The sequence below is a fragment of the Ursus maritimus genome, unplaced genomic scaffold (assembly GCF_017311325.1).
Source record: "Ursus maritimus isolate PB19 unplaced genomic scaffold, ASM1731132v1 scaffold_32, whole genome shotgun sequence".
Classification (NCBI taxonomy): domain Eukaryota; kingdom Metazoa; phylum Chordata; class Mammalia; order Carnivora; family Ursidae; genus Ursus; species Ursus maritimus.
In genome coordinates this window covers 15,052,914-15,077,371 of record NW_024425786.1, presented here as the reverse complement: position 1 = coordinate 15,077,371, position 24,458 = coordinate 15,052,914, and the positions used below count along the sequence as shown (strand labels likewise).

At 37.3% G+C, this 24,458-nt stretch overlaps 1 protein-coding gene across 3 annotated transcripts in view; it reads left to right on the top strand.

Moving 5' to 3' along the window:
* The window catches only part of EIF4G3 (eukaryotic translation initiation factor 4 gamma 3), a 361,657-nt gene that overhangs the window by 331,036 nt on the left and 6,163 nt on the right, over window positions 1–24,458 (top strand). For all 3 annotated transcript variants that reach the window (XM_040645901.1, XM_040645903.1, XM_040645902.1), the window contains 5 exons: window positions 510–682; window positions 6,608–6,733; window positions 8,266–8,347; window positions 10,209–10,307; window positions 20,357–20,503. In XM_040645901.1, coding sequence (XP_040501835.1) covers window positions 510–682; window positions 6,608–6,733; window positions 8,266–8,347; window positions 10,209–10,307; window positions 20,357–20,503 — 627 coding nt within the window. The remainder of the gene's footprint in view (window positions 1–509; window positions 683–6,607; window positions 6,734–8,265; window positions 8,348–10,208; window positions 10,308–20,356; window positions 20,504–24,458) is intronic.

Below are 24,458 nucleotides of genomic sequence, written 5' to 3'. Positions count from 1 at the left end.
GACGCCAAGAACTTCCTAAAAGGTTTTAGTACTTATGCTAACCATATTAACTTTCCTATGAAGGAAGACCTTCCCTGAAGACTTTGCAGATATTAACATAACCCAAACAGATATTATCTCAGTTGCCACATTGAGTCCTTTGACTCATGATATTGAATGTGTTTCATAATATGCCATTTTCAGATTTTTAAGTGATCATAACACAGGTAAATGTTTTGTAGAAAAATACATTTTTGACTCTGGTTCTTTGATCTTTAGTAAAATTGTTAACCTAAATACATTACCCTTATAAAGATCCTCTATTCTTTTGTTTTTATATATGACTAATTTTGCCCATATCAGCCTGCAATTTACCAAGCTATATTAATGTTTAAGAAAATATTTGAAGACTATCTTGTTTGTGGAGCTTTCTACTGACTTTGTCATAAGTATAAGATTTTAAAGTTATTCTAACACTCTAGTAATGGGATCCAGGTTTTAGAGTAAGCTTTTATTTGCTGTTTGAACAGGAAGCCATGCAGTGTGTGGAAGAACTGAATGCCCAGGGCCTGCTACATGTGTTTGTGAGAATGGGAGTGGAGTCCACCCTGGAAAGGAGCCAGATCACCAGGGATCATATGGGCCAATTACTCTATCAGCTGGTGCAGTCAGAAAAACTCAGCAAACAGGACGTTTTCAAAGGGTCAGTATCCTCTTCAAGAGTGGTATTGAGTTTCTAGGCTCTTGAGTAGTGGTTAATTTTAAAAGTACGTATATTTTTAAGTATTTATTTTCATAGACTAAAATTATGTCCACTATAATGTGTTGATGTATAATATGTTGATAGTATGTTGGTGGAGATGATGGCATTTGGTAGATTGTACTGGGCATAAAGTTTTTCTCCTGGTTTCCTAAATTTTATTGTTAGACCTGTGTTACAGTATAAGTAAAGTAGCAGAGACCACTTAACCTTGGGGAAACTCAGGCCCTCACCAGGCCATTTACATGGAAACCCTGCATGTTCTTTGAGGAAAAAGCTTTTTTTGCGTGAGGAAAATTCTGGAAAATTGAAACCCAAAAGCCTTATCCTTTCAATAAACCATGGTTATTTGGCCAATGAATGCTTCTCTGTGTACTCTAGCCCCATAGAAGGAAGTTAACTCCAAATTGTTAATGATTTAGTCTGTTCCAGATTGGTTTCATTATGATTCTTGTTGATGGCTGCTTTGATGAAGTCTGGCTGTCACTAGTGTTGTATATGCATCAGATCAGGTTCTAATATGTTTGTGATCATCACATGTGAATGGATTGGTTTCTTCCTGGTATAGCCCAGAATCTTACCCAGGCTTAGGTTCTGAAATCAATGTTCAAGGCAAAAATTGCATATGGTAAAAAATTTTGTTTTAGGAGCCATGTTGTGCAACTGTAAACATAAAAACACAGCCAACACTGCCAGGTGCCCACTTTCTAATCAATCAGGAACTAAGACCTGAAGGCTGAACATCAGATTCGCATATCACATTTCATCCTCAACATTTATGTTCATTGGGTAGAATGGCAGTAAGAATTCTGCACTATTTATTTTTCTCTTTGTAAATCATTTTGGCCAAATTCATAGTACATTCTTGTAAATTAAATGCTCATGTGATGAAATGCCACTGTATGTCTTTCAGATATGGTCAACCCCTTAAAATAAGGTAATCATTAAATGCCAAAGTTGAATGTATTTAGGAATAATTGCTCATTTGATTTTGTGAGGAACGATGACAATGTCTTCAAGGTCCTAAAAAATATATATTTGCCCGTAGGGTGATTAATAAGCTATCTTTCAGCAATAAGGTAGTTTGCGATGAACATCAACCTTAGTAAGTAGTTACCTTAGTGAGAAACTATGGCTGAAGTTGCTGTGATTGCTGGCCTTTATGACCTAGATGGTTTCCCCATTTCAAAAAGAGAAATCAGTTCACTCCAATTGTAAATAGAGCAAATGAGGGTATCTGAACCCTCACAAATAAATTGAGTTCTGTGCCTAGCCAACTCTAAATTATAGTTTCAAGCCCTGCAAACTACAGCTTAGGTCATGATTATGTTAATTTATAATTATTTGCTTCTTTCTCTTCTATTATGATATATTCACCAGATAATTTTGTAAATGAGAATGCTGGGGTTACTATTTACCCTTTCCCTCTTTCTTCAAATTATACTCTTAAGTTTATTTGTATCTGGAAAGACCTCAGGAAGTGGGGTCTAGCTTCATTGCTTCATTGAACTTGTGAGGTACTAGCTTGATTTCTAGGCTCTCTCAGATATTGGTATTTCCCTTTGGGGGATTCCTTGAAGAAAAAGTGTCATAGTCAGACATCATGTCTACACTTTCATTGGTGGTGGTGCTGTTGCTGCTCCTGGCAATACAACCACCACCTTTTATTTATACTGAAAATGAGATTAACACTTCTGTGTCTCAGTAGCTACTTCATCTTCCTCTATCCCTACTTCCTTCTGCAGCTAGAGATAATGCAGTGACTCCAGACCTCGCTTTTGATACTTTGTTAGACCTAACCATGCCATCCTTAGGCCAAGACCTCTATGAAGACCCCTGTTCCTTCCTAAATGGAGAGGCCCAGCAGTTTTTTCAAAGATGGGCACAAAGGGATAGCCACTTGCCATTATTCACCAAGAGCTTTCTTGCGAATAGATCAGAGTTTCTCATTTACTTCTAAAGCCCAGGTTATGAATAGTTCATACTGTCCAGAGAGGCCATTTCATTTGAGCCACAGAGATACCCTGAGTCTTCTGTTTCTTTAGTCCCAATATCCGAAGACCTCTGTCTTTACGTAGCATTGGGGGCAGACATCTAAGGTCAGCTTCCTAGGATGCTGCTATCCCTTACATGCCAATTTCTAAGCAGTTTTTTTTTTTTTAAGATTTTCTTTATTTATTAGAGAGAGAGCACAAGCGGGTAAGAGCAGAGGAAGAAGCAGACTCGAGCAGGGTGAGGGGCAGACAGAGAAGGAGAAGCAGACTCTCCACTGAGCAGGGAGCCCGAAACGGATCACGACCTGAGCTGAAGGCAGACACTTAACTGACTGAGCCACCCAGGCGCCCCTTCTGAGCAGTTATTAAAGCTGTTTCTGCCCAGCTCCCCAAGCCACAGATGACGGAAGGTAGAAGGCCTCCCTGTTTACTGGGCCCTGATCAGCCAACTATTAATCTGCCATTTCTTCTACAGAACCCTTCAAAGCATGCACTACTACTAAATTCTAATACTAGACAGAAGTTTCAAAATAGGTTCTCTGTGTCACATTGTTTACTAGATAGTTTATCAACTCCAAGCATAATTGTTGCCACTTAGGTATAAAATATAATCCCCAAAGGGCACTTGAGTGGCTCAGTCAGTTAAGCATCTGGCTCTTGGTTCCGCTCAGGTCATGATCTCAGGGTCATGGGATTGAGCCCTGCGTCGGGCTCCACGCTCAGTGTGGAGTCTGCTTGAGATTCTTTCTCTCCCCCTCTCTCTCTGCCCCTCCCCCTGATCATGCTCTAGCTCGCTTGGGCAAGTGCTCGCTCTCTCTCTCTCAAATAAATAAATAAATCTTACAACAAAACAAAAACATAGGGGCACCTGGGTGGCTCAGTCAGTTAAAGGCCTGCCTTCAGCTCAGGTCATGATCCCAGGGTCTTGGGATCAAGCCCCACATCGGCTCCCTGCTTGGCAGAAGGCCTGCTTCTCCCTCTTCCTCTGCCTGCTGCTCCCCCTGCTGTGCTCTCTGTCAAATAAATAAATAAAATATTTAAAAACAAAACATATTCCCACAAAGGCAACATCAAGCCATCTCGAAATTTTCAGGACTTAAACCTAAATACTTTATGATGCAAATTAGATAGGTTGGTTGGCAGATATATTATTGTATAGGCAGATATGTTTCAAACAGTGTTGATATATTCATTCTATAACATGACTTTGGAAAACGTCTTTCTTAAAACTATCTAGTAAAAACAGTTGTGTGCAGTTCACTATTAGCCATGGAATTGGAATCTCTTTGGAAGTGTAGTAAATAAATGAAAACCAGCATGCTAAAAATTGGAGTTGTCAATAGACACACAGTATGTACCTTCAGGAGGAAGTTTGATATATTAGTGTTTCACTTTGGGAGACAATTTTTGGAGAGAAAATTCTTATCTCCTCCTCAGCTACTTTGGGGAACTTTTCCTGCCACTTACGGCAATTCTACCCTGCTATTCAGAGCTTACACAATGCAGACTAAGTTTCAGATGAAAAATTGCTGAGGTGCAAATTTAAAAAAAAATTGTAGAGGGGCTGGTTGACAGTGGAGACCACAGTTGCTTACACAGATAAGGGCTAGCTTAAAAACTCTTCTTTGTTGTGAGCCTTTAAATACGATACAAAAGTGTAAAAAGCTTTCGTCTTCATTTATTTCTTCCTTTTACCTGTAATTAGATTTTCTTATGACCGGTCATAATAACACTTGAACTGTCTGATTTTTAGATGTCCTCGCTCTCTTTCTCTTATCTATATCAAGATATAGTTTTTAATTTTCACAATGGAAATTGTGGGAGATGCTGCTGATAATACAATTTCCAATTATGAAAGATTGCTTTGCCTTTTCAGCAGATTTCTGAACAGAACTTCAGTGAACTAAAAAAAAAATATTTTTTTACTTTCAACTGTGTATCCCTTAATTAAATTTTAGATAGGAACTCAGTATATAAAGTAAATAAAAGTAGAGCCTCTGTAGTTGAGATGGAGGGAGGGATGCCTAAAGTCCCACCTGTGGACTTCACCAAAGTTTAGTCCATCGGGTGTAACGGTCACTGTATACCAAGAAGCAAGGGTATGGTGTAGCTCTGTTTCATTCAGCCAGCAGAAAATGTGTATTATACAAGGCATTGTTATAGGCTATGTAATAATGCAAAAGACATAAAGATAATTACCTAGGAGCTTTTGTACACCATGTGTTTTTCTTTAAAACAGTGTACAAAAAGATTTAGGAACTGTAGGTCTGAAGAGAAATAAGTCTCTTACAAGCTTGTTCTACAGAAGCCCTATGTTCAGCCAAATATGTTTTTTATCAGCAGTATGGATTTGACCAATGATTATGTTCTACAGACTGTGTCATGATGAACTGATTAATCAAGAAATAGAAAACGAAGGCAAGAATATGGGTATTGTCTAGTTGTGATATGAGATGAAAATCACAGGTCTACTGCTGAGAGACCCAGACAGCTACAGACGTCTCATGAGCTCATTAAATAGCTTAATCTATGCCACTAAGCCATAGAACGTGAATTGACATTATAGGATGATTAGCCCAGAAATCGTGGAGTCCAGCCAGATTATGTTCCATCAGTGACACATTAACTGAGCTTAAAGGGTGCACATAATGAGAGAATAGTCAAGTTATCTGTTGTACAGCAAGTAGATGTCAAATCATTATGAGCTGTGAGGCGAGAAAGTTGGCATTAAGGATTCATGAGGTCCAGTGTTAAGTAATGTCGCAGAGCTACAAACTGTTTTGAAATGGCACCTTCAGAAAGGTAACCCTGCCTGGTACTCGTATCTCTTTTTAAGTGAGAATTTTTAATGATGTGTAGACCTCTATGGTCGGTACACAGAGTGGCGTACTCTAGCTATAAACTGAACTACAGTGAAAAAGCACGCATTTTCCGTATGCAGAGATCCGGAAGGCTGTGAAGGCAAATACACCTGCCCGTGCCCCAACACTTCCTCATCCCTTTCCTTACAATTACATGTATGTCCTTTACTTAAATTTACTTTTGTTGTTGTCCTTTTTAATATGCTGTATATGGGACTAATTAACAAAGTCTTGCATTATGTTTTTATATTTCTAAATGAATAGCTGTGATTTTTCACACTAAATAAAACTGTACTTATATTTTGTATTTGACTTCCCCAAGTTTTATATTTAAATACCATTTATTTTATTTCACACTGAAAAAATTTTCATAGCATGAAAGCCTGAAACCATTAGCTTTTATTTAAAGGTACAACAGTTTTTAATATGTCATAATGATAATATTATTAGTAATGTTAGCAGACTGTTTTATATCCAACCAGTTTGTTTCCGCATTGTATGCTTCTCAAGGACAAGGATTTTTGTCCTTTCTTCTCTTTGGGTCTAGTCTGCATTACACCAAAATTTTCAGTCAGTGCATCTGACTGACCCAGGGAATATGAGACTCAACTGTAGTGAACTCATTAGATAGTGCAGGATTAGATTGAATATCTCTTGCCCCAGAACTTAACATGGCTGCCTTGTTTTCATCCTGAAATCTTCCAAGTGTCACCTTCATACGGAGTTACCCTCTGACCCCCTCTAGATTGGGACATTCTGGTACCATAATTCATATTCTTCAGTTATTAGCCCTTTCTGCAAGCATGCTTTTGTTTGTGCTGTTTTTTCTCCTCCACTAATATAAGCTCTTGAAAACAGTAATTTATTTGTTTACCAATTACTTTGTGCCTAGCATAGTATCTAACATAGTAGGTGTTTTAATAGGTATTTGTTGACTGACTGATTTTTGGTCTCTTTATTTAATCTTAACTTTTGAATTATATTTCTGTGAATTTTTCTCTGTTCTTTTTCAGTTTTTCAGAAACATTGGAGTTGGCAGATGACATGGCTATTGATATTCCCCATATTTGGTTGTACCTTGCTGAGCTGGTGACCCCCATGTTAAAAGAAGGAGGAATCTCCATGAGAGAACTTATCATGTAAGTTGTATTTGCTTTTTGTTTTTGTTTTTCTTTGTGTGTATGTGTGTATAGCAAGCTAAACTGATGCCAAACTTAACAGCTAACTCTAGCGTGACGCTGTTCCCTTGGTCCCTTTGGAGACTCTTGGATGCAGCCTGTGATTCTTTACGACTTCTCATTTCAGGGGATTAAGAAGTACAAACTGTCAGCTACAAAGTAGATAAGTCATGGGGATGAAAAATACAGCGTAGGGAATATAGCCAATAATATTATAATAACTTTGTATGGTGACAGATGGTAACTACACTTGTCATGGTGGGCATTGTATTATATATAATTGTCAAATCACTGTGTTGTACACTTAAAACTAATACAACTATACTTCAATTAAAAAAAAAGACATTTCAGTATAAAAATGTTACATTACACCGTAGTACAGTGGAGAAATCATGGGGATATGATAACCCTGTGGTCCACTGAGGTTAGCAGTGTTTGTAGATAGGGCTCCAGAATCCCTTAACAGGAAAGTCATTGCTCCGAGAAACTTAATGTTAATCTGACTTTTATGTCTGTCATTGTTCAAATGCTATGAGAAGTTATTTCTACGTAACAGCTTGTCAGACTAACACCTGCATAGTACATGCTCTGCTTATAATAAACGGAACTGCATCTTAGGCATTCCTAGATTTCGGACAGGAGTTGGAAATTGTTGCTACATTGTATAGACTAATTTTTGCTAAACTCTTCTTTACAACATTAGTATTTCCCCAAAAACTGCTCATACAGTGAAACTCCACATAATATGTGTCCCTTTTGTTTGAGACTCACAGCACATTAAAGAATATGAGGATTCTGTAGTAAAAACAACAAACACTATTTAAATTTGGGCGCCTAGCTGGCTCAGTCGGTAGCGTATGTGACTCTTCATCTCATGGTCATGAGTTCAGGCCCCACATTGGGCATAGAGCTTACTTAGAAAAATAAAATATAAATTAAAAAAAAATTTAGCTTTGTTTAATTTAGCATTGCCTCACTTAATTGTAGAATCCTTTTCTTGGGGAATAATTGTTCATATCCTATGGAACACAGTGTGGGAAATACTGATTTAGACTATGAAAAAAAATGGTCCCTTTCTGTTTCATCCATAGTCTAAAGAACAGCTTCCTTTCTTAAAAATACTTTATAACTAAGCTTTGCAACTCCTTTTTACCTAAGGTTCTTCTTTCCTTTAGGCTTGAAGTGGTATTTATGTAAATAGATGATTAAGTGAGACTGATCATTGCATTGCTTCTATCACTGGGGCAATTAAAGAAAAAGGTAAAACCCAGGAATTCTAAGGTCCCTTTCCAGCTTCTCCATGAAGCATAAAGTGCACTTGAAATCTGAATTACTTCTGCTGATCATTACTTAGAGCATGTCCTGGGGCTTTCTCTTGCCCATTATTATTTAGGTTGCGTAGTATCTGTTCTTTTGGCACACATTGTTTGCCTACTGTTCTAGAATAGGGAATTTGTTCAGAGGAACTTAATCATTACTCCTGTCTTTTACAGAGAATTTAGCAAACCTTTACTTCCTGTTGGAAGAGCTGGGGTCTTGCTTTCTGAAATATTGCACCTTCTATGCAAACAAATGGTGAGTGTTAAACCGAGTGTCAGACTCAACAGCGTATTAGGAAGGGCAGTGATTTTTGATCTTGAGTTATCTGTGAATAGCTTAAGTATCACTGTGCAAGTATTTCTATAGCCTTTTATTTTTTGAAAAGAAGAGTGAGATCTCTGTTTCAACCTAGTTTCTTACAGAGGTGTATTTCTCCTTCTGTTGGAAAGAATTATTTCAACTGGATTTGGTATAAGTCAAAAGAATCTCAAAATAATGTTGTATTTGTGGCTGGTAATTTTATCTTCTTGAAACAAAATGGCTACATTATTTATGCTTTTTAATAGATTGCAGTGAAAATTCCTTGCTTTCAGAGAAAGGTAAGATGCCTAAAATGATTAATTTTATTAATTTTGGATCTCAGGCTAGGTAATCTGATTAGTAATAGGAGTTAAAAATGATTCTACAGGATTGTGAATTGCTGTCTTAAAGTTTAATTTAATTTAGTTTAATAAATACCGCACATTTCTCTGCAAAGGTCTATTCCAGGATCCCAGTTTACAAAGATAACTAAGCCTTCAAAGAATTCATAAACTAGAAAGGGAGACAGCCAAGTCTAAACCAAGACTTTCAAAAGATTGTACCAGTGCTCTATTAGAGGTCTAAGAGGTTGGGAAAGTGGTGTTAACACCTGGAGTGAGAAATATCAAAACAAAACTCATACGTGAAAATTCTGGGGTGATTTCTGACTTTCAAACCAGAGCCAAAGGTATTGGGATGATAGATTTTATTGTTTTATAGGCATCAGTAACACTGTTTTGTTTCGTTTCTCCCTCCGAATGTACAGAAGTCCCTTTGTATTACATCTCTGTACCAGTTATTCATGGATGGGTGCACTAAATAGCCTGGTCTACTACAACTAGTTGTAGTTGATTATTCGTTGTTAATACTGTTTGCTCGATGGCACTAGAGTTTTTATCAAACCCTAATTGGTAGGTCCAGAATTCCTTCCTCCTTTCCTAACCTACTTCACTTTAGTCCTTACTAAAAACTCAAATTCTTTCTAACTTTTATATGGAGAAACAGAAAGCAAATTCTCATTTCTCCTAACCAAGTTCTCATAGAGCATAAATTCTGGAGTCAGCCTGAGTTTAAATCCTGACTCTGGTAAGTTATCAGTTATGCCTTGGGCAAGTTATTCTATGAAATAATCAATACAGGTTTCATAGCCGGTAGCCGAGGCTCAAAGGCTAACATTTCCCTTTATCACTGTGACTTCATTCAGGCAGTGAACTTGTACCTTCTCATCAGTTTCCAACTGACAACAACTCTTCTCTGTTGTTTCTTGGGCTCAACCTTGTTCCTCTTGCCCTTGAAATACTTCTCATTCCTGGTTCAGGAGCAGCAACCTTCTTAGTCATTCTCATGTTAGCATAATTGTGATCTCCTATGAAAGGGAGGGATTACATTGAGGCTTTATGATTGTCTTTAATAGCAAATGTACATAACACTATCTAGGAAAAGAGACACTGACGACTTTATGAACTCTGAAAATTGGACTTTTTTTAGGTGCTTATATTCATAAATCCCAAACGTGAGTTTACAGTTCCCCAGATTAGTCATCTGATAAAATAAGTTATTGAACCTTAAACAGCTGTAGTGCAGCCATTCACCGTTACATTTGCATACATTCAGACATCTTGGTGTGAAAGCCAGGAGTCCTGAGAAAATAACTGCATATTAACTAGGGAAAGTTTTGAGTTTTCAGTCTTTACAATTCTATACTCTTGACTTCAAGCAAGCCTTCTCCTCTCCTCCTCCTCCACATCCCCACTCTTCCTCCTCCTCCTTCTATCACAAAGTAAAAGTAAATGGATTGGACTTATCTCTGTTTTAGAGCCATAAGAAAGTGGGAGCCTTATGGAGGGAGGCTGACCTCACCTGGAAGGACTTTTTACCAGAAGGGGAAGATGTACATAATTTTCTCTTGGAGCAGGTAAGTAAGAACAAGGCTTCTGCATTCCTGTTTAATAGTAGCTGGTTTGTTTCATAGAATAAATGAAGGTGATTGCATTAGTAGTTCAGTCATTAAAATTAGACCAAAATAAAAATCATGGTCAAGATGTCATTTTAGGGGCACCTGGGTTGCGCGGTCGTTAAGCGTCTGCCTTCGGTTCAGGGCGTGATCCCAGGATCCTCTGCTGGGAGCCTGCTTCTTCCTCTCCCACTCCCCCTGCTTGTGTTCCCTCTCTCGCTGGCTGTCTCTCTCTCTGTCAAATAAATAAATAAAATCTTTAAAAAAAAAAAAGATGTCATTTTACGTCCATGCTTTAGGGCCACTCCAGCTGTTCACTCATTAGATGATAGATAAAAAATAAAATTTAAAGGATTTAGCCACACACAGAAAACAAGCTACATATCTCCATGAACCAGAAAGGAAGTTGATAAATAAAGCAGGGGTAATAGGGCTAAAGCTATAAATCTTCTGAGCTCTAGGTCTAAAAGCTAGTAGAGACAGGCAGAAATTATTTCTGTGAGGTAATGGAGAATAGTATGCCTCTTACAGGGCAGAAAATTAGAGGATAGGCTTTATCCATGAAACCATGTAGGAACTCCATAGAAAGATAAATGCAAGGAAATAGACACAGTCGTAGAGCCAAAACCTTAGCAAGGCTGTCCGCTTGGTAACTGGATCCAGAAATCCACAACAAGGCAGACGACTTCACGGTCAGTATAATCTGGTTCTCAATAAGGAATTGTGGAGGATCAGATAGAGGCAACCATAAAAATATTAGGTGAGGAAGAGTGACAGAGAAAGGAAACAACTCCCTCTCAAAATGATCCTGAAGGGACGCCTGGGTGGCTTAGTCAAGTGTCTGCCTTCGGCTCAGGTCATGATCCCCAGGGTCCTGGGATTGAATCCCTCATTGGGCTTCTTGCTTAGCAGAGAGCCTGCTTTTCCCTCTCTTCTGCCACTTCCCCTGCTTGTGCTCTCTCTCTCTCTCTGACAAATAAATAAATAAAATCTTTAAAAAAAAAAAAAAAGATCCTGCAAATCAAGTCCTAAAATATAGAAAAATTGAAGCTAAGACAGCCAACAAAATTATGAATAAGGAGGGGAAAAAATCACTCTTAGGTAAAAATGAAAATAAAGCAATCTGAAAATTATTTTAAAGTAAGTATATTGTGCTGGATAAAGACACCGCGTTAGGTTGCTGTGGACATTAACTTCCTGGATACTCTGGAGAGCCCTCCTGCCAAAAGATAAGAGTCTAGATAAAGCATAATTTATCTTACATTGCTGGGTTCGTAGAAAGTGAAGGTAATTTGTAAGGAACAAACCTAATAAGTGAGGGAAAAAGCCAGAGATGAAACCCGAACTTTTAGCAATAAGCACAAGTGAAGGGCATGTTGCTCAATGCCATTATAAGTGCTACCAAAAATCTTGGAAGAGGTTGAAGTGGCCCTAATTCAGTATTACCCTGTCCCCCAGAAGAAGCAAACCAAAATTCTTTTTGGAAGAAACATTCTCAACTTGGGTCTCTTGATTATTTTCTACAAATTAACAAAACCTAAATACATGGATTAATACTTAGAGCCCATTTAACCTGTAATGAAACAGGTAGCAATGAGTGAGAGTAAACAGATAATAAATGGTAGATTTAGACCCCAAAGACTTGAAATAATGGAATTCTCACTCAGAATATGACATAACGCTGTATGCAAAAGAGGAATTCACAAAAATGAGCAAACAAGAAGAAACTAGTGAAAATGACTGAGAAGATTTGAAAAAACCGAAGAAACTATGGTAGATTTGTAAGAGATGCTATGAGATTTAGAGGGTAGAATGAGAAAGTCTAACATATGACTAATTGGAGTCCCAGGAGGAAAAACAGAGTGAATGGAAAAGAGGCAATATTTGAAGAGACTGTGACTGAGACTTTTCCTGAACTGATAAAACAAGAATCTATATAGAAAGCACATGTATACTACAGGGGATAATTACATTTCAGTGAAACTGCATAATACCAAAGACAAAGAAAAGATTTTTAAAGCAGCTAGAGAGAAGTATGGTACCTACAAAGAAACAGAATTTACAGTAGCAACAGTGAAAACCAGAAGATGGTGGAATAATCTCAAAGTGCTGAGAGAGTATCAGTTAGAATTGTCTCTCCAACTAAACTAACCTTTCAGAATGTGGTGGTAACACGTATTTAGAGACTTAACAACACACTTCTAAATAACCCATGACTTGAAGAAGAAATCATAAAAGATAGTAAATATTTGATTGAAAATGAAAAAATACAACATTTCAAGATTTGTAGGATGCAACTCAAGCAGTACTTAGAGTGAAACTGTTAGCACCTGTATTTAGAATAGAAGTGAGGTCATGGGTCAGTGACCTCATTTTCAACCTATGAAATTAGAAAAAAGAAGAGCAAATGAAGTTCAAAGGAAATAATAGAGATCAAAGTGGAAATCAGTGAAAACAATAGTAGAAGTCAGTGAAGTCAAAAGCTGATTCTCTGAGAAAATTGTTAAATCTCCAGCCAGGCTAATCAGAGAAAACAAAATTGGAAAAGAAGGTACAAATTACCATTAGAAAGAATGAAAGAGATGAGGTTATACAGTGTCTACATGTAATAATGGATCAGAGAAATTTATGAATAATTTTTATGCCAGTAAGTACATCAATTTAGTTGAAGTGAACAAATTTCTCGAAAGGTACAAACCACTAGAGCTAACTCAAGAATTGGTAACCTGAGCATCTATTACACTGAAGTAGTTAAAAACATCCCCACAAAGAAAAGTCTAGGCCCTAGTATTTTCACTGTTGAATTCTATCAAACATCTAAAGAAGAAATATTGCCAGTTCTGCAAAGAATTCTGTACCAATTCTTCCAGAAAATTGGAGAGATTACTTGCCAGCTCATTCTATAAGACTAGCTTACTCTGGTAATAAAACCAGACAAATACAGTTAAAGAAAAAAAACTTTAGGGGTGCCCGGGTGGCTCAGACGGTTAAGCATCTGCCTTCAGCTCAGGTCATGATCCCAGAGTCCTGGGATCCAGTCCCACATCAGGCTCCCTGCTTCTCCCACTCCCCCTGCTTGTGCTCTCTCTCTCTGTCAAATGAATAAAATCTTAAAAAAAAAAAAAACTTTAATATTCTTAATAAATGCAGAGACAATTTCTCAAGAAAATTTTCACAGGTCAAAGTCCAACATTATATTAAAAGATTAATACATCACAGCCAAGTAGCATTTATTATGGGGGAATATTATGATAACATATGTTATAAAACATTCAGAAATCAATGTGTGGATGTATGGAAGATGAGGGAGTAAGCAGCTCCAGAATTACTCCTTCAACTGAAACAACTATTGAACTAGCAAGATGTGTTAGAAGGAGCTATTTTGGAATTGTGGAGTCTAGTCAGACATGTGTGCTACCAACACCAGGGGAAAGCTTGATAAAAAAAGAATCTGGTAAATTTCAATAATCTTGGCATTTTGCATAGAAGCTATTAACCCCTGGCCCTGTGGTAGACAGTTGGGGAGATGGTGGTGCAGCTTTCTTTTGCCAGGTTGAGAAATGAAGACCTTGTCCTCTAAAGATTGGTACTATGCCTTTTAATCTTCCTGGCAATTTACTGAGGGTCTGGTGTAGGGCCCAGCCATTGTTTTAACTGCTTAGGCCAAAGTGGTATCCTGAATGGTGTCTGTCAAAGAATTTAAAAAAATAGATGCATTTGTCTGTGGTCCTACCCCCCCCCCTCCACCCCACTCCACCCTTTTCTCATTGGATCCATGCTTTCAGTGAAATCTCTGCAAGGTCATTGGCTGTATAGGGAGATAATGGGTCAGAGACTGTAATGACCACACACAGAGGAAGGAATGTAGTCTTTGTATAAAGGTCAGTAAACAGATGACTACAACAGTCTGATATCCAGAGTTACACATTACAAAATTCAGAATACCTAGTTGCCAACAAAAAATTACAAAGCATATAAAGAAACAGGAAAATATGGCTCATTCACAAGAAAAAAGAAATTGATAGAAAGCATCCCTGAGGAAGCCCAAATGTTGGACATAACAGACAAGAAATTTAAATTAACTGCCTTAGATATGCTCAAATTGCTGAAGGAATCATGGACAAAGAACCAAAGGAAATCAGAAGAATGATGTATGATCAAACTGGTAATATCAATAAAGAGGTAGAAATTCTAAAAGCCAAATAGAAATTCTGGAACTGAAAGTTGTAATAGCTAAAATGAAAAATTAAGTAGAGGGGTCCAACAACAGATTTGATCAGACAGAAGAAAGAATCCACAAACTTGAATATAAAGTAGTTGAAATTGCTCTATCAGTCAGAGGGTCACTGATTTGGCACTAATTTGCTGTCATAAAAATCCATCTTTAATTTTTGAAATGAAATTTCTGGCGTTATATGAAACTATGAGTATCACTGAATTTTTTAAATAAAAAAAATCCCCATAGTTTTGTTTTTTTTAAGTAAACTTTATGGTAATACATATTGGAAAATTAATTCATTAAACATATAAAGGAGCATTTAAAAGAATTGCTCAGTTTGAGGAGTAGAAAGAAAAATGAATAGCACCTGGGGACCTATAGGACACTATCAAGCATACCATCATGGGCCTTAGAGAGTCCCAGAAGGGAGAAGAGAGAGAGAGGGGACAGGGCAGAAAAAATATATGAAGACAAAATACCCAAAAACTTCCCAGACTTGATTAAAGATAGGAATCTGGGGCGCCTGGGTAGCGCAGTCGTAAAGCTTCTGCCTTCAGCTCAGGGCGTGATCCCAGCGTTCTGGGATCAAGTGCCACATCGGGCTCCTCCGCTGGGAGTCCGCTTCTTCCTCTCCCACTCCCCTACTGTGTTCCCTCTTTCGCTGGCTGTCTCTCTGTCACATAAATAAAATCTTTTTAATAAATAAATAAAGATAGGAATCTACGTATCTAGGAATTTCAGTGAACTCTAAGCAAGATAAACTCAATGATATTTACCCTGAGATATATTACATTGAAACTTTTGAGTGACAAAGATAAAAATCTTGAAAGCAACTAAAAAGAAGTGAATTGTCTTGTATGAAGAATCCTCAATAAGATCAACAGCCAATTTTTCATCTGAAACCATGAAAGTCAAAAGATACTGGGATGATCTAGTCAAGAAATTTAATAATTTTCAGGACACCTGAATGGCTTAGTCTGTTAAGTGTCTGACTGCAGCTCGGGTCATGATTCCAGGGTCCTGGGATCGAGCCCCCAGTTAGGCTCCATGCTCAGCAGGAAGTCTGGACCTCCTTCTCCCTCTCCTGCCCCTCCCCCTGTGTGTGCTTTCTCTCTCTCTCTCTCTCTCAAATGGATAAATAACGATTTATAATAACTTTAAACAAAGAATTTTACAAATGGCAAAATTCCTTTAAAAATGAAGAGGAAGTAAAGCATTTCCAGATTTAAAAGCTAAGTGCATTTGTCACCAATAGGCCTGTCCTACAGGAAATGCTAAAGTGAGTTTTTGAGGCTGGAACAAGAGAACACTAGATAGAAACCCCAAGTAATATGAAGAAATAAAGTTCACTACTGGTAAAGGTAGCTACATAGGTAAATATAAAAGGAGGTATTACTGTGTTTTGGTTTGTGGCTTCTCTTTTTTGTTTCCTATATGTTTTAAAAGGAAAATCCATAAAATAATAATTATAAATATGTATGAACAAGCACACAGTGTATAAAGTTATAATATATAAAAGTAACATAAAGATGGTTTCTCACAGCATTGCCATATGACCCAGCAATTCCACTTCTAGGTATATATCCAGAAATAGGAAAGCATATGACACTCAGGTTTCAAATAAACCTGGATTCAGGTTCCAGTCTTACACCACTTCATGTGACTCTGAACAAATTACCTGATTTTTCTAAGCCTCAGACTCGTCACCTAGGATATGTTAATGGTACCTACCTTGTAGAATCTTTATGGGGATTAAATAAGATAATGTTTAAGAAGCACTGAGCACAGAGAAGTAATCAATTATGAATATTGTTACTAATAAAAATGTTTAAAGGGCAATTAGAAAAATTAAGTTTTAGAACTGGTCTTCCCTATCCTGACTTTTGGCTTTTTTCTAAAATACTTGGTTCAGTGCCTTTTTTTCTGGGGACCCTAGTACATTCTGCAAGAGGTAGCGATGAACTGATCCATAAATTTGAAGCCCAGCCTTCTAGGCTCCAGAAAGATGAGATAACTTATGCAGAAACACAGGGGTTCTGAGATGCAAACTTCACAGGGATGATTACAAATTTTACAGCTTACCACCAACTCCCTTTGGCAGTGGTAAAGGCTTTCATCTTCAAATTTTTATGTCATATTTTATTAATGAGCAATTAAGGTACCTCGTGTTTGATTTTTATTGTTGTTAATTGCTCTCAGATTTTCAGTTATTTTTGTAGGTTTGGAGTCGGTTAAGCTGGTATTCTATATAGTTGCTCTAACCTAAGAATAAATATGGAAAATGTTTCAGGATTTTGAAAAATTGATTTCCTATTCTTAAAAGAACTTATGGCCATCATCTTTTGTTTTTGTGTGTATATTGAATTGTGGGAGTAGGGTATTTAATTTATCAACATCAAATCAGAGAACTTGCAATTATTGAAGCATGTTTCTAAAACTTCGTAGGAAAATATTACTTTAAATTGCTACATAAATGGTAAAGACAATTTTTAAAAATTTTTTTTATTATATTATGTTAGTCACCATACAGTACATCCCTGGTTTCTGATGTAAAGTTCGATGATTCATTAGTTGCGTATAACACCCAGTTTAAACAGTAGGATGAATTTTTTTTCCCCCACAGAATTTAAGGTAGCTTTTCCTTTGTGGATCTTGGGGGGGGGGTATAGGAATATATCAAAGTCTCCAAAGGTATTAGAGAAAAGCTGGTGCTAATAATCTTTAATATTTTAATCTATTGGCTTTGCATAGTGAAACTTCATTGAGTAAAGCATACTTCTATATCACATTGCCTTATACCCTTGAAAATTACCAATGATTTTGATTTTGATTATTTTTAACTACACCTCCAAGAATTGAACAATTATGGCAGACTTCCTTTTTTTATATTTAGTGTATGTGTATAATCATAACTTTATGTACATGTGTCAGAAGGCATAAAAATCATCAAATTTTTTCAAGTATTATTTAACAGTTATGGGGAAATTTACATAACATCCAGTTAACCATTTTAAAGTGTACAGTTCAGTGGCTTTTAGTATATTCACAGTGTTGTGCAACCACCACCTAAAATATTCTTATTGCAAAAGAATTGTTAAAAATTTAGATTAGTGTAGATTGCTCTGGGTAGCATGGACATTTTAACTATGTTAATTCTTCCGATCCATGAGCATGGAATATTTTTCCATCTTTTTGTGTCTTCTTCAATGTCTTTCAAGAGTGATTTGTAGTTTCTAGAATATAGATCCTTTATGTCTCTGGTTAAGTTAATTCCAAGATAATGTATGATTTTTGGTGCTATTGTAAATGGGATGGATTCCCTAATTTCTCTTTCTTCAGTCTCATTGTTCGTGTATAGAAATGCAACTGATTTCTGAGCATTGATTTTGTATCCCGCCACATTACTGAATTGCTGTATAATTTCTAGTAGTTTGGGAGTGGATTCTTTTGGGTTTTCCATATAGAGTATCATGTCATCTGCGAAGAGAGACATTTTGACTTCTTCTTTGCCGATTTGGATACCTTTTATCCCTTTTTGTTGTCTGATTGCTGTTGCAGGGACTTCTAGTACTATGTTGAATAATAATGGCGAGATCCTGATCTTAAGGGAAAGGCTTCCAGCTTTTCCCCATTGAGAATGATATTTGCTGTAGGCTTTTCATAGATGGTTTCTATGAGATTGAGGAATGTACCCTCTATCCCTACACTCTGAAGGGTTTTAATCAGGAAAGGATGCTGTATTTTGTCAAATGCTTTTTCTGCATCTGTTGAGAGGATCATATGATTTTTGGCTTTTTTCTTGCTGATATAATCTGTCACACTGATAGATTTGCAAATGTTGAACCACCCTTGCATCCCAGGGATGAATCCCACTTGGTCATGATGATTAATCCTTTTAATGTACTGTTGGATTCTATTAGCAAGGATCTTGTTGAGAATTTTGGCATCCATATTCATTAGGGAAATCGGTCTGTAATTCTCCTTTTTGATGGGGTCTTTGCCTGGTTTGGGGATCAAGGTAATATTGGCCTCATAGAATGAGTTTGGTAGCTTTCCTTCTGTTTCTGTTTTTTGAAATAGCTTTAGGAGAATAGGTATTATTTCTTCTTTGAATGTTTGGTAGAATTCCCCGGGAAATCCATCAGGCCCTGGCGTTTTGTTTTTAGTCATCAGAAGTTTGGTTTTTTTTTTTAATAGTAGTTACATAATTGGAGATTTTTTAATTCTTTTTTTTTTTCAGATATTTTTTTTAATTCTTCTAAATGAAGAGATAGCTCTTCCCAATACCCTTTGGGTTGTCCATCTTTAGATGTGCCCTGTGGTTAGATGGTATTTGATTCAGGATTAAATTACCTCCTGGAAAATAGGGTATGTCAAATCTGTGAATTTTTTTTGCCCACATGTAAGTACTGTGAGAGCAACTGTGATGCTTATACTTTGTATCACTGGTATCAGGATCATAAGAGAAGCTCAGATTAGTGTGTGAGCAGCACACTGTTAGGCAGTGGAAACAGTGCGTGGTCCTGCTGATTTAGGGCATTTCCCTTCCAGGTTAGTGGGTGGACTCTACCAGGTGTATGCTCCTAGAGTCCTTTTGGTGCCCAGCGCAGTGCACATTCTTGGTGCTCTGAGCCCTTGGAACTGGCTGAGGTTGGTGATGGTCTTCCCGTCTTAGAATAAGGCCTCCCAGTAGAAGAAGTAGCTGAGTCAGAACTGAACTCCCAATCCCCACCCGCACCCCCATCTCTGACTCTAGAGTCCATGTATCTGTGCTCCATCAGGCTGCCCCTTGTGGGGCCTTAGGACTTAAGTATGTGGTAGAGCGAGCCAGTGTTCTGGGAGAATTTGAAAGTGTGTACACTGTTTTTATGCTTTCCAGAGTCATTGTCATAGATGTGAGACAACAGTCAAATAACTCTTGTCAAGTATTTAAGACAAAGTGAGAGTAGCCTTGGACTACCAGCATCTCAGAACAGGAGAGGCGAAACCAGTGCTCCTAACAGGGCTGCAGAGCTCTTTACGTGTGTTCAGGGAGCTTCCCAGGGGCCCTGTATGCCCACCACATGCCGTGAACAGTGGGTGCGGATGGTGCTCTGAAGGCTGACGCAAAGGCATTTCTGCACTGGGTTGGACCCACCCAGGCCATGATGATGTGGTTCATTGCAGTGACTACATATTTACAGTCTTCCTCCGTATCAGAATATTCAGTCCTTTGGAACTGAACGATTTTTGTGGGGAAAAAGATCTTTTGTGCAATACTGATAAAACCCTTTGTTTTTGTTGTCCTCCCTACAACACACTGGTTGTTCAGGAATTTTATAAAATGGCATCATTTCTCTGCCTTGGATTCAGAATGGTCAGGAAGTGTTTGAAGGACCTCACCAAATTTAGAATTTTGACAGCTGTTCTGTGGCAGTGCAGTACTGATATTAAACCAAAGGCTACAGAAGGAGTTAAATTGTACCATCAGTGTTCCTGCCCTGCCATAGAGCTGTGTGACTGCTAGGAGCACAGCAGAATGATTTGGAGGGAGCATAGCCACAGAGATAATTTTAGGGGTCTTGCTGGTTTTTTGTTCTTAAGGATAATCAGAGATAGACAATATAAAAAGTTGGAGAAATATTCAGAAAAGTAGTAGAGTGAGACTCTTACAGAGCTATAAATAAAAAATAGCTTCAGCTGATCATTTGGACTCTGTATAAAATAGAACATATAGCCCATGACTTTGTTTTCCTCTCAGGGTGTTACTAATATTGACTTACATTAATACATACAACATTTTATGTTTCAGAAGTTGGACTTTATAGAGTCTGACAGTTCCTGTTCCTCTGAAGCACTTTCAAAAAAAGAACTCTCTGCTGAAGAGCTGTATAAGCGACTCGAGAAACTCATTATTGAAGACAAAGCGAATGATGAACAGATCTTTGACTGGGTAGAGGTATAGAGATTATAATGTCACCTTTCCTGATATCTCTACAAGAATGATTCTTGTGGGATCGCTTTCATTCACATACAGGCACACCTCAGATAGTGCGGGCTTGGTTCCAGACCACAATAAAGCGAATACTGCAATAAAGCAAGTCAAATTAATTTTTTGTTTTCTCAGTACATATAAAAGTTATGTTCACACAATACTGTAGTCTGTTATGTCTGTAATAACATTATATCTTTAAAAATGTACATAATATCTTGAAAAATACTTATTGCTAAAAAATGCTAACCATCATTTTCAGTGAGTCATAATCACTGATCACAGATCATTATAATAAATACAATAATAATAAAAAGGTTTAAAATACTGTGAGAATTACCCAGATGTGACACACAGAAGTGAGCAAATACTGTTGGACGAATGGTCCTGATAGAATTGCTTGATGCAGGGTTGCTATAAACCTTTAATTTGTAAAAAAAAAAAAAAAAAAAAACCACAGTATCACTGAAGTATGATAAAGCGAAGCACAATAAAACAAGGTTTGCCTGTATCTTCCCTTTTATTTCATAGGAGTATTTAACCTTGATGAAGTTAGTTTTTATTTTTTCCTGTATGTGTATTTGAAGCTATAAGGCTGTTTTTTATTTTTAAAAGATTTATAGTCTTTTATAAAGTCAAGTAAAACTATTTAAAACTGAAGCCATTTTTCTGGGTCTCTTATTAGTTTAGGATATACCCTTTATTTTACTATTCAAAAAAAAAACTTATTTTGGGTGCCTGGGTGGCTCAGTTAATTAAGCATCTGCCTTCAGCTCGGGTCATGATTCCAGGGTCCTAGGATCGAGTCCCACATCAGGCTTTCTGCTCAGCGGAAAGTCTGCTTCTCCCTCTTACCCTCTCTCTCTGTTCTCCTTCTCTCTCTCTCTCAAATAAATAAAAATCTGTAATTTAAAAAAATACATATTTTTTCTAAATGTTCCTGCATTTTAAATACTATTCTGGATGAAATTAGTAAATAATATGTAATTATTATGAATTGTGTTGGCTTTCATCTTCATAGTAATTCTCCCTTCTGAAAATTTTGAACTTTATTTTTCTTGTGGAATGTATTGATCATGTCTCTTTTTAATCTGCTACTGTTTTCCTTTAGTGATTCTTGTTTATGTAAGTATGTTTTATTTGTACACATTGTCCATGGGATCATATAATCAAGTTGAAAGAAAGTCATGGAGGGCTAATCTGGTCCTCTCCCTCTTGGATAAATCCTTTTTTGTAGTCCTTGAAATGGTTTGTTAATTCTTTATTTACTCGTAGGCACTGAGAAATAATGAAACTTCTGATAATTTGGGGTTTTTTTAAATCTGTTTTCCTTCATGTCTGTTCAGGACAGTAAGTCTATCCTGTCACTTAGTTGTGATTCTTTTAATTAATTGTAATAGTTTACCATTGTATCCCTGTCTCCCTCTCTAGGTTCTCTCGTTCCTTTCTTGAAATCCAGACACTTGTCTGGTTACTCTTACCCAGACATAGCCTGGGTTTTCAGTATCCCTCTCACAAGTGCAGTTTGAGCATGATAGCCAGATGTGATGCAGCAGTGTGCAGTTAGACTCTGCTGTTCCACTTTTTGTTTTGGACTCTGTGCTTCTGGCAGGCTCACCACACTGAACTCAAATTGCTCTTTCAGTCATATAGCACCCATTCTTTCATGTTCTACAGTTTAGTCATCTCTCCCATCTGGAACTTCAGTGCATTTGGTTTTGGAACCAGAATGGGGCTTTTAAAAATTATTTCTGCTTATGTTCATCTTCTTAAATTAGATATAAGTTTTTGTCTATCAGGACATTTTAGATTCTGACTTTGGTCATAAAATTTTCTTGCCATCTCTTTCACTTTATATCCTCCTTCCATTTCATTAATATGTCAACTTTATCCTTATCCACGTTATGGGTAAAATGTGTGAATGGGGCAAAGTAGCTTCCTTTCAGGGACAAGATCCCATCCCCACCCCCATGGACACTTCCAGCCGTTAACCTGTTTATTATTTCACATTATTTTACTGTCCATCATGCCCACAAGGATACAGCTGCCATTATATAATTTGTTAGAAGCCTTACTGAAGTCCAGGGAATATATACCTATATCCATCTGAGCTACTGTATACTAATCAAATCAGAAAAGGAAAGGAGGTTAGTTTAGTATCACTTGTTTTTCATGTACTTACTTATACCTCTTGGCATAACCATATCTTTCCTTCTCTAAGACTTTTAAGCCATTTACATGGTAGTTTGTTGTAGGATTTAGCATGGAATCAGCATCAGCCTTTCTGGTATATTATTGACATGCCTTATTTTCTGTTTTAAAAATCCAGTCGGGGCACCTGGGTGGCTCAGTCGGTTACACATCTGCCTATGGCTCAGGTCATAATCCCAGGATAATGGGATCAAGCCCCACTTCAGGCTCCCTGCTAGTGGGGGGCCTGCTTCTCCCTCTCCCCTCGCCCTTCCTCCCTGCTAGCTATCTCTCTCATACTGTCTCTCAAATAAATAAATAAAATCTTTAAAAAAAAATAGAAATCCAGTCAATGTTTACATATTTAACATTATTCTCTTTTGTCGTGATTTTTCATAGATCACCATCATTTCACCGATTTGGTCTTTTATGTTCTCATGTATTGCAAAATGATGCTATTTTCACCTCTTCATCGATGTTGGGCTTCACTTTTTTATATCACTATTTATTCTGCCTATTCTGGACCAATAATTATTCTCCTTACAGAGAAGACAAAGGGTAAATTTCACTGAATGTAGATTATACTAATAAAGATGATTTCTAAAAAAAGAAAAAACAAAAAATGTAATAGTAGCTGGTTCATAGTATATGAAGACATTTGTTGCTCTGTGTCTGGTACCAGAATTATGTAAATCTGAGTTTGCTTTTCCAGTTAGCAGACCCATCTGCCTTCTTGTTCTTGCCCATTTTTGTTAAGATATTTGCTTAATCTGGGGTGCCTGGGTGGCTCGGTTAAGCGTCTGCCTTCAGCTCAGGTCATGATCCTAGGGTCCAGGGATCAAGCCCTGCATGAGGCTCCCTGCTCACCGGAGAGCCTGCTTCTCCCTCTCCCTCTGCTGCTCCCCCTGCTTCTGCTCTCTCTCTGTCAAATAAATAAATAAAATCTTTAAAAAAAAAAATCTTTGGGGTGCCTGGGTGGCTCAGTCATTAAGCGTCTGCCTTCGGCTCAGGGTGTGATCCCGGCGTTCTGGGATCGAGCCCCACATCAGGCTCCTCCGCTGGGAGCCTGCTTCTTCCTCTCCCACTCCTCCTGCTTGTGTTCCCTCTCTCGCTGGCTCTCTCTCTCTCTGTCAAATAAATAAATAAAATCTTTAAAAAAAAAAATCTTCGCTTAATCTATGATGTTTTCGACACTATTCTTCAGGTCTGTTGTATTCTTAAATACTAGAATTGCAATATTTAGCCTTATTTAGGAGAAGCAATGCAGTTTTTATCTTTTTAAGAAACAGTCAAATGGTTTGGAAGTGGTATTTATTAGCTAATTCTTTTTAGCTAATCTGTTCTTTTTTTTTTTTTCAGAAGTATTTGGGAATTTCAAATGATATTCAGTAATTGAAATAGTTCTATCAACCTATTTTTAAAGTATCGTTGAACCAGAAAGTAATAGTGTGTTTTTATTCTCTCATTTATTCTTCAAAAATAATTGTTCGGACTTTGCGAAAGTAATTTCTGGACCTAGACCAGCCTGGCTTCAGTCTAAATACAGTTTGTTTTTTACAAGGTGTAAACCAGCAACTGGCTATAACACATAAATCATCAGATCTTTTATATGTGGCGCTTGCCCCATCCTATCCCCATCCTCAGCTGTTAGCAGTGGCACCACATGTTTCTGTTCTTTTGGAAAAGATTGGTAATGAAACCTCTTACTGTATAACACAGCCCTCTGTGTACA